Source organism: Urtica dioica, chromosome 9 (genome assembly GCF_054948205.1).
Source record: "Urtica dioica subsp. dioica isolate 48M chromosome 9, U.dioica_male_clone48M_v1_H2, whole genome shotgun sequence".
NCBI classification, from domain to species: domain Eukaryota; kingdom Viridiplantae; phylum Streptophyta; class Magnoliopsida; order Rosales; family Urticaceae; genus Urtica; species Urtica dioica.
This window is the reverse complement of record NC_142764.1, coordinates 27,521,018-27,531,732: the sequence shown is the minus strand read 5'-3', so window position 1 is coordinate 27,531,732 and position 10,715 is coordinate 27,521,018. Positions and strand designations below refer to the sequence as shown.

Below are 10,715 nucleotides of genomic sequence, written 5' to 3'. Positions count from 1 at the left end.
TTTTAATGAATACTATTATTAAAACACACAGTGGAAATAATGTGCTATATATATGTGTATATCATTTTTTTTGTCCTTTTTACAAATGCATCTTGTAGTAAGTATAGGTTCTTGTCACTGATCGTCTTTGCATCTGATTGGAAATGTACTAAAGCTATTGAGAATGTGATATTATAATTCCTTTGAAAAAAAAGCTGCCCAAAGCCTCAAACTATTCTTTGAAGCTCATTTTCTTTGTATTTGTTTCTTTGTATCATATTAGTAGAAGTATTTCACTCCCAATGATATACCAATTAGTTTCCTTTGATTAAAGATTTCCGTAGGATTCATAGTTTTAACAATATATTCAGTATATATTTTTAGGTCCACAAGAACAATGCTTATTTTATTTTAAACCCCAATTGGATGAGGGAAATCTCTCCAAAAGTCGGTTTAATACACAGTTGTAGATAGCGTCTGATTTTGTATATACAAGAAAAGGAAAAAAATAATAATGTTTAGAAGGAATTTATGTGATAATTGATATTGGAACTTCTTGTATATCAGTGTTTTGTATTCTCTTGAGTTGTTTTGAACTTGTACAAGTAGTATTCATCATCCATGTTCTATGGAGTTTGGTTTTTGTGTTGTTGGGGATTCTCCGCCTCATGTACGGAGAGTTTTGGCCGGCGATTATCGAGCTTTTATTGATGCAAGGGGTGCTAGTTTCTCGCCCATCTCTCTTTCCCGGGATTGATGGAGAGGTTTTATGAGGCCATTTTCAAAACATAAAAATTTTCTAATTGTTATTTAATAAAGTGGTGATGCTGAAAGCATGCTTGTGAACAACTCGGAGGCTCAATTTAGAACAGAGCAATGTCTATCATTGAAAACAAAAAACAAATATGATACAAAACATTGAGTTAATATCTTTACTACTTACTAGAAGCGATATCGCTTCTAAACGAATTACCGCGTTAAGGTGCGAGTATCCTTAGAAGCAAAATTAGAGGCGACATGTCGCTTTTAAAAGTGTCGTTTTTAATTTTTAGAAGCGACATACTTTTATAAAAGTCTATTCTAAAAGTCATTTAGAAACGATTTTTTTGTTTTTAGAAGCGACTATTTTTTGTCGCTTCTAAAAGCCTTTTTTCTCCTAGTGTTATCCAATTTTTAAATATTGAAGAATATAATAATGGCCAAACATTAAAATTAGGAAAACATTAATATTTTTTGATATATATATATTTAATTAAGTGACTATATAATATTTATCATATATTTAAAGTTAACGGGGCGGGTACCGGATAATCGAGTACTGAATGACATATATTATACACTTCCTCGAGAAGAATGGGGGTCATAACGGGCCGGTACACGGATAACAAGTAAAATTGTCAGCTCTAGTTGAGTTCGGAGACTTTGGGTGGATCATCGGTGCAAGAACACCTTGCAGTGGTATTCAGGGGTAGGGACGTAAATTGGGCGTGTCAAATTAAATTTTAGGAGATAAAAATCAAATATAAAGTATAGGATCCAAAGAAAGAGAAAACTAAAAATTAGATAGAATTATAGTGATGGAGGACTAAGTGTTTCAACGCATATCGCTCTGTCAGATTCCGACACTGGAAGAAACTTTTGCTAAATTTCTCTATAATTGTGATATATCTATTCTAATTATCTCAATTTTGTTAAATTAAGAGAAGGTTAAAAAAACCGACGGTATACGTCGATATATCAGAAAATGGAAATGTTCGGTAGAAAAACTACTATAACCCACTAAATATCGATACAATGTTCTTATTTTTTTTAAATTAAATAAATAAATTTCGCTTTTACAATGGTCATGAGCTATGTTTAAATTTATTAGTACAGGCACAACTACATTCAATCCTTCATACGATATTTGTTTGCACACATACATAAGTGACCGAAATACTTTATACATATGTATGTATGATTTTTATTGTAGATACGATTTTTTTATATATATTTATATATAAAAATATACATAAAATACATATATCTATGTATATTTATTAGACATGTTGGTATATATTTTATACATTATAAAAATAAATATACAACATATTTTTAATTTTTTATAACATATTAATCGTTATAACTATCTATAAGCAATATATCAACGATATACCATCGGTATTATCGATAGTCGGTATATATATTTTTATAACATATCAATCGATATATCAGTCGGTAGTGAATATATCAATAAAATCAAGATTTTAGTATCGATAACGGTGTCGATATTTTAAAGCAAGACTTAATTTTTTTTAAAATATTACATTACTTGAAGTATTTTGGTGAGGTAAGAATAATGTTACAAAAATTTATGCCGAATATCTCTACATCCATGTTTGGACTTAATGTATTGAAGTAGTTTATAATGTATTTATAAATTTGTTTAGGATTATGAAATTAAATTAGTTATTTGTTTAGGGATTCATATAGGGATTGGAAATTAGTTTTAAAATGTAATTTATAATTTAGCTAAAAGTTTATTTTTTTAAAGAACTAAAAGTTTGTTTAAGGTATAAATTTAGAACATTGTCCAGAATATTTTTTTCACTTATCATACATGTCCATCATTATTTAAAAAGAGAAAGTATTGGAAAGCTCACCTATACTTTAACAGTTTATTCTCTTTTTTAAAAAAAAGTAGTACAAATTTTATTTTACAAAAAAAAAACAACAATTTGAAGTATATTAAATTAATAAAAAAAAAGGATATAAATTATTTCTTAAGTTAATTTAATTTTACTGCATGACAAATTTTTTTTTTTTAATAAAATGAAATTTAGACTAGAATATTAAAGAGCACTGTAATTTAATAACCAACAAAAATATTCATTAGGAATAGTCAACGTATGCAAATCGTTTGGAAAATAGTCAAACAACCTATGTGACATAAGTGATAGCTAATAAAAAAAAAACTTTTACGACCTTAGCTTTTTAAATTCGTCACTTTATCTCTCCTGGTTTTGAATTCGTCACTTTATTTCCTACATTTTTTTTTATAAAAACTTCAAAAATTTATATATATATATATATATATATATCTCATATGAACTCGAAATTGAGTGATTCCAAATCTCATGGATTCGTGGTGCCTAGATCTTTAAAAATAGATCCATTGTGTTTGATGAAAAATCATGTTTAATGCGTCATGTTTATGTTTGTTTGTAATGACTTTTCCAGAATTATTCAATAAATTTTCATTTATTTCCAGATGATTCTCGAAAATTTTCAGTTATTTTCATATCCAAGACAGTAGCGTGATTCTTCTACATCTATGGGATTAAAAATTATTTTTCATCCAATACAATAGTCTATTTTTGAAGATCTCGGTGCAACAAATTCGTAATTTTGAAGTTTTGATGAAAATAAAATGTTTGAAAAAAAATAGAAGAGGGAAAATGACAAATCTATAATCTATAACCCCCCCTAATTTGATTCAAGGACTCTTTTGAAATTATTTTAACATATTACTCAAACTGCCACCTCATACATTTGACTATTTTCCCATAACTTTTTAAACGTTGACTAAATCACAAACGTTAAGATTAAGATGATTTAGTTAGTTACAAATTTTAATATTAAAAGAAAATAATAAAATAGCTAGTTATAATAAATTTTTATATATTATGTATTTATTTAACAATTTATGTGATATGAAATCCAAAATTCTCTATTTTATATTATTTATAGTCTGCACTGTCCAATTGATTCATTGTTGGCGAAGCCAGCTAAGTATTCCATTTCTTTATTATTATTATTAACGGCACTACTAGTTTAGTGTGCTCAAATAAAAAAAATAAAACGTTGATATTACTTTATCAACTCAATATATTTTTTTTTTTGGTCATTTTCTATAAGCTCAGTTTAATGTGCTCAAATAAAAAATAAATGTTGATAGAGATCTAAAAGTCATGCACACGTATAAAATATAAATACGTAATTGCCGCCAACTGAGCTGTCAACTAATTATACTATCTCTGGACTCGCAAAATAATAAATAAAAAACACTAATTTTGCAAATGAACGCATGGTAATCCTGGCCGTCAGAATAGGAAGGCATTGGAAATCCCGATTCTGATAGAGCTTCAAAGTAAAACTTTTGTTGTTTCTTCTTTTAACTTCCGGTTTTTATTGGCCGGAATGTTTTATTCCGAACAGGCTCAGAACTGGCGTTCAGTCAAAAACAAAATGGCAGTTTCGATTGAACGCCTGTACATGAAACATAAAATCACAAAGATATTTGAGGAAAAGATTCAATATTTTCAGATTGTACACTTTAAGACCCAATCTCTAAAAGTGGTGGGATAAATACTCAAGCTCAATAATTTGTTCCTAAGTTAATGACTTGATCGTTAATAATGGATATGAATATACAATGAACGGCCAGGATATATTATTTTGAGACATCTCTTACAAATACGGAAAACTAGTTCTGCCGCCCTTCTCGCTCATTCTTGTCCTCTTGAAATCAAATAACCTTTCATCGGAACACATCTCATGTCTTGTTATTGATTTACTATTTTCTCAAACAAGTAATTTCTTCTTTCTTATCGAGACTTATTTTTCTGTGCTTTATTTCGTATAAGAAATTGGATTTTTTACTCAATGATGTCAAAATTTAGGACGAAAAAATCATCTGCCCTTTTGACTAGTTTGGAGAAGAATCTTATTTGTTGGGACAAGCTTTGGGGCCGATTGCGACTACGAGGGACTTCATTGCGCACTCTTCTTCTTCTTCGTTGAGAATCCCAATTTTCATAAAATATTCCAAAATCATGGGTACAATTGCGAACAGAAATCCACAAATCGAGATAGGAATAAATTAATCAAATGCACGCACAATCATGAATATCAAACGATTTTAATCCTAGAAGAGCTGGTACCTGGGTGTCGGAGCTTGAACTTTTTTGAAACAGATCTAGGTAAATAAATGCATTATATATAACATAACAGATCTTAACCGTTCATTGTATAACCATCCATTATTAACGGTCAAGTCATTAATGGAGGGACATTATTGAGCTAGGTAACAACCATAAAATATTAGGTCTTTATACCGGCATCTCCTCCAGATATTTTCACTCATATTTTTTGCTTCCCCCATAACGTTTTCATTTATTATTAGCCCAGAGCACATCACAATCACATTAATGTACGTACTTTACTGTATCTCAACTCTCGAGACACACCCAAACACAGCACATTGATCATTGTGAATTAAGCACGATATCTATATTCATGGGTGGAGGAGAGTCGAGAGGGGATCGGGTGCAGCGGCGGCGCAGGAAAACCTTGCAGTCGTCCTTAGGGCAGATGGTGGGGACGTAGACGATGTCATCACAGCCGTCCGATCTGTCCCGCTCGAAATCGAAAAACGAGCAGAACATGGCGATGAAGAGAACCAGGTGGTTCAGCGCGTACCTCTGTCCGACGCACCGGTGGGCCCCAACGCCGAACGCCAGGAAGTTGCGCTTGAAAACCCGGTCCTCTTGCCTCTCCTCCGAGAACCGGTCCGGGTCGAACCGTTCCGGCTCGGTGAACCCTTGGAGACACGACTCGAACACCGACGGGAACACGATCGTGCCTTTGGGCACCGTGTACGTCTCCGTCAGCGGGAAATCCACCGCCGCGATGTGAGGCACCATCGTCGCCGGAGCTCGTATCCTAACAACCTCACGCGCCACCGCATGCGTGTACTTCATCGCCGACAGCATCTCCAGCGTGATCGGAGATCCCGATTCCGCCGACCATATCCCCTCCACTTCCTCCCTCACTCTCCCCAGAACCTGTTACAAAAATCGTATCAATAAATATCATTTTATCATTGTCGCATATATATATATATATATATATATATATATATATATATATATATATATCAAATCTGCTATAAACTTAGTTGCAATAAAAAAAATAAAAATAAAAACCCTAAAATAAGCATAAATTTGCGAACTTGGATATTTTCGAAACACATTGTACAAATTTTACATATAACACTGCCACTATTCCATATAATTTCCAGGATATAATTTTTAAATTTAATGTAGTTTTAGCTAACGGTACCTTAGGGTGAGACTCCAGGAGAGCGACCGCCCAGAGCAGCGACGACGTGGACGCGTCCTGAGCGGCGTAAAGAAAGTCAAACAGGTACGACCCGATGCTGACGTCGGACAAGTTGGCCGGCGCGGCCTTCCCGTCCTCCTCCGCCGCGGCGGCCTCCTTGAGAGTATCCTTCATCCAGAAGTCAACGAGACACGTCGGCTCGGCTCCGTCCCCGGCTTCCTTCATCCTGGCTCGGCTGCGCTCGGCGCAGACGGTCAACGTCTGGATGAGCCTCTCGACCGCGATCTTGGCCCGTCTGAATCCCGTCCCGGGGAGGTCGATCGGAAGCTTCATGAGACCGACGTTAAAGAAGTCGTACTCGACGTTGAACCTCTCTCTGGAAGCTCCGTCGAGGTACGACCCGACGTAGACGGTCTGAGAGGTCTCGAGGTTCATGTCGCGGATCAGAAACCGGAGAGGGAGCGAAGAAGAAGAAGAAGCCGAGCCGAGTCGCTCCCAGGCTTCGAGGTGTTGGAGGATAATAATCTGCTGCAACGCGGTGTAGGTTGAGAGAGCCCTGTTGCTGAAGTTGGGCGCGATCCTGTGCCTCACGTCCTTGTGAGCCTGCCCTGTGAGGTAGATCAGGTTGTGGTCGCCGAAGAGCTTTTTTCCGAAGGGGTGTCCGATGAAGTCAAAGGCGTCGGGTCGGACGTTGACCAGGACCTTGTGGGAGAGCTCGCTGTCGCGGATGAACACGATGAACTTCCCGACCACGTAGTTTGCGCAGATCCCGAGAGGGGATGACTTGGCGGCGTCCGATTGGAGGTCCCAGAACTTGGTCGGATCTCTGACCAATGGGATGGCGTTTCCGACGAAGGGAAGGACGAAGGTGGGCCCGGGGATAGAGCTCTTCTTCTTCAGATATGAAAGCTGTTCGATGAGTATCAAGAGGAGCAGAGAACAGACGATGTATGGCGTGAGTGAAGATAGAGAGCCAAAAGCCTGGAGATAATTACTCATCGACATTATCGCTGAGAAATATGTATGATAGAATTTAGAGAGTATTATACATATATAGGCAGAAATGAAGGGAATAGTATATATATATATATATATATATATATATATATATATATATATATATATATATATATATATATATATATGTATGATATATAAATGTCGAGTGTACATATATGGAAAACTTTATAATAGATTACTAAAAGAGTTAAATGTCATCCAACCAAAAAAAAAAACAGTCATATTTATTTAATGCTTCTTCTGGTATAAACTATAATAGATATGCATTGGACTGGCGTGGAACAAATCACTGGAACAGATTATTTATGCATGATGACCACGTGGCCATACAGGTTGCTACTTTGTATCTGTATGGGCGCTACGGTATTTATGGCATTGGTTAATAATTGAGACGAAATTAACTGAGGACTGGTACAGTACAACTTCGAGATATCTGTATTATTAGTTTATGAATATATTGATATCGCAAAACGACCAATGTTTAGAAAAGTTCAGAAAGATAGCTTATTTATGTGATCTGATAATGAAATAAATTTTTCAATCTTTTTTTATTTAACTTTTTCCACGTATCTATTTTAATTTATGAAAAATATGGAGTTCCAATGTTTAAAAATAAATCAGCAAAATTGCTTAGTTTGGGTGTGGCAATATCTTGTAATGTGCTTAAATGTTCAATGATATGATATTGATGATATAATGTATGATGTAAAATTGAATTATTTAAAAAAAACAGTAAAATTACTAATTGTAATTTATGTGACGGTCAAGATGTAGCTTGAAACAGTAGAAGATGTAGCTTGAAACCGAAGATGGTCGAAGCATTGACGTGTGGTAAGGATTGGATTCAACATAGAAATCGAGCACAATAAACATTCATGTGCTTCGATATTCTTGACGATTTTGAAGTTGATTTCACAAATGTAAACATAAATGGTTAGACTAACTTGTATAATTAAGGGATATCCCGGCCTTGTCCGGAATAAATTTTCAAGTAATTAACGAGGAAAGGGGTGCTCTTTTTCCTCACCGTCGCACCTTTTTAGGGGTCGGTGAAGTTTTTTAGGAGGCCCATTTTTAAATTTACATTCTTCTTTATTCTTTTTTTCTACTCACTTAGTTTAAAATCATTTCAATTACATCATTCTATTTAATTATTTAAATTCTTTTAAAACGTTTTTTTTTTCTTTTTTTTCTTTTTTTTTTTATGCCTAACGGGGTCCGAGTCCCGTTAGGCATATCCCGTTTGGCCAAGTAACGGGAGTCCGTTGTTGGCGGGAGCGGGTGCGCGGGATATACCGCCAAGCCAGGTTTAATGTGACCTAACAATTAAATAAATTTTTCAATCGCTTTTTAACTTTTTCTATGTATTTATTTTAAAATAGTTTTCTGTTTTATTTTCACAATAATCTATTTCTTTCTCGAACTTCCGCACACTTTCTTTTCCAATTTTTAAGTTATTTAACTCTCTCTCACTATCTCTCTCGTTCCTTTTTTTAAATCTCAGCCATCATATTATTCCGGTAGTTCATTTTTTTCGTTCAATTTTGTTTCATTTTTTATAAGTTGTTATGTCGTTTGTTTTTTTTATAACATATAAATAATCCGTGTGAAATTTTGTCTGCATGCGTAATATATTTATTATTTACCAAAACCAATAATTATTTGTAATGAGCTGCAAAATTAACCATTATGATCTGCTTGTCTTCTTGCACAATATTTATTATTTACCAAAATTAATTAATATATATATATATATATATTTATAAAGAGATAATAATGGACTATAAAATTCAATTATTTTTTAACATGATGATTCAAAGAAAAATATGAGAGAGAGGGGTTAAAAATAACTAATTGGTAAGAACTTCGTATGTTTATTAAAAAAAAAATTGTTGATTGAGTGTGTTCATTTTTTGGTTTCAATTTTTTTTTTAATTTCGTTTTGTTACTTTGAAAATGCGGGCTAGTAACCATAAAGGTATTATGGTCTTTATTAGTCGGTTATTTTCGTGAATAATTATATTATAAAATTAATCAACCGTTAGCTAGTTTACAAGATCTAAAAATTATTTTGTTATACTACCCTTTATTTATTACCATCATGGTTTTCAATTTTCATCCTGACCATGGGAGATTCATATGATATAATCTCCTTTTTTTTTTTTGTAATAGAGATGACCAATGATATATGATTAGTATCGTAAAAAAAAGACATTAAGGCGATGTGATATTTGTTTTTGTTACGTAATTTAGTGTGATTTTTTTTTACTATTTAATGAACTTGAAAAATCACACTAGTTAGACCACTTATAATATCTAAATTGCTATTTAGGCAACATTTTTTTTTTTTTTTTTTGCTATTTAGGCTACTTAAGATCTCTATATTATTAAGTCACGTGATATAATTCTTATATGTTTTCCGGTATCGAGATGCGAGCCGTGCAGCATATAGAGCAATGATATATGAATAGTATTGTAAAAAAAAAAGAAAAAAAAAAAGAAAGAAAGAGACGTTTTTTTTTTTTTTTTTGAAACATCAGAGAAAATCCATTCATAATAAAATGCTACTAACGAGCAAAATACAACGAAGAGGAAAATCACCAAACAAAGACCGACCAGTCAAGTCGAAGGTGCCACCTAAGAACCATCGGGACAACCATACCCGAGACAACCAAACAGGAACGGTCCTGTCTTGGAATTGCCGAAGCATTTCCATGTCTCTTGGGATTTGCCGAAGCATTTCCTTGTCCCTCAAACGGAGATAAACTCCTACATAAACGTGGTTGTCGCTCACCTGAGCACCAACCAACCAAAGCCCTTCCATCCTCCCACCGGAGGACCACCTCCACAAACCCAACTCCCGCAGATTAAGCGAACCTTCGCGGCGGGAGCTCGAGAGCATGAGGTCGGCGACCAACCCAACATCCTTCCTTCGACTGATGCGCGCCTGAAGTTGATGATAAACTTCGATGGAAAAACGCACATTAGAGAACGAAAGATTCGACTGACTAGCTACAACACTAAGGCAATAAACTAGATCTAAAAGAGAAAATACTAGCTTAGTCCTCACTTCTAACAAACCCCAACAGAGTAAATAAAAAAAGACATAAAAAACACAGCCACCAACAAAACCCATTCCATCCAAGCTCAAAATTCCACTGCCGACAGAGGCTAACACCACCACCAAGTGCGGCGTCGACGATGGAGAGCTCCGATCAGGACGAGGAAGGATACGCCGGAGAAGACGACGACAAGCTCGAGCGAACGGAGAAGAGGGCAAAACGAACCGGAAGGAGAGGGCTAAAAGCGGGGCAACGAGCGGGAAACAGAACAAGCGTCGCTCCCCCCGGGTCGGAGCCACGCCGGGCGACCGGAGCCCAGGAGGAGCGGAGGCAAACCAGATCTAGATCTGGGAACTCTGGTTTTTGGTTTTTTCTTTGGAGAGAGAAAACTTGTACGGTTTCTGATCGAGTAGATGTTGAAAGAAAGAGACGTTAAGGCCATGTGATGTTTGTTTTTGTTACATATTATTCAATATGCTTTTTTTTTTTTTAAATTATTATTTCGTTCGTTGGTTAAGTTTAACCACTAAAAATGTTAAAGAAAAATGAATG

The 10,715-nt window shown here is 34.7% G+C and overlaps 1 protein-coding gene across 1 annotated transcript; it reads right to left on the bottom strand.

The window, feature by feature from the left end:
• Positions 1 to 4,947: 4,947 nt before the first annotated feature.
• On the bottom strand, positions 4,948 to 7,144 carry LOC149386414 (cytochrome P450 710A11-like). The gene is made up of 2 exons (XM_089626865.1): positions 6,082 to 7,144; positions 4,948 to 5,804 (listed from the first exon to the last, which is right to left on the bottom strand). The coding sequence occupies exons 1-2, from the start codon at positions 7,084 to 7,086 to the stop codon at positions 5,226 to 5,228; spliced, it is 1,584 nt and encodes a 527-aa protein (XP_089482991.1). The 5' UTR covers positions 7,087 to 7,144; the 3' UTR covers positions 4,948 to 5,225.
• Between the last annotated feature and the right edge of the window lie 3,571 nt (positions 7,145 to 10,715).

Coding starts and splice junctions, on each gene's coding strand:
- LOC149386414 (XM_089626865.1), bottom strand. CDS start 7,086: ATGTCGATGAGTAATTATCTCCAGGCTTTTGGCTCTCTATCTTCACTC. Junction 5,805..6,081: donor TCCTGGAGTCTCACCCTAAG/GTACCGTTAGCT, acceptor TTTTTGTAACAG/GTTCTGGGGAGAGTGAGGGA.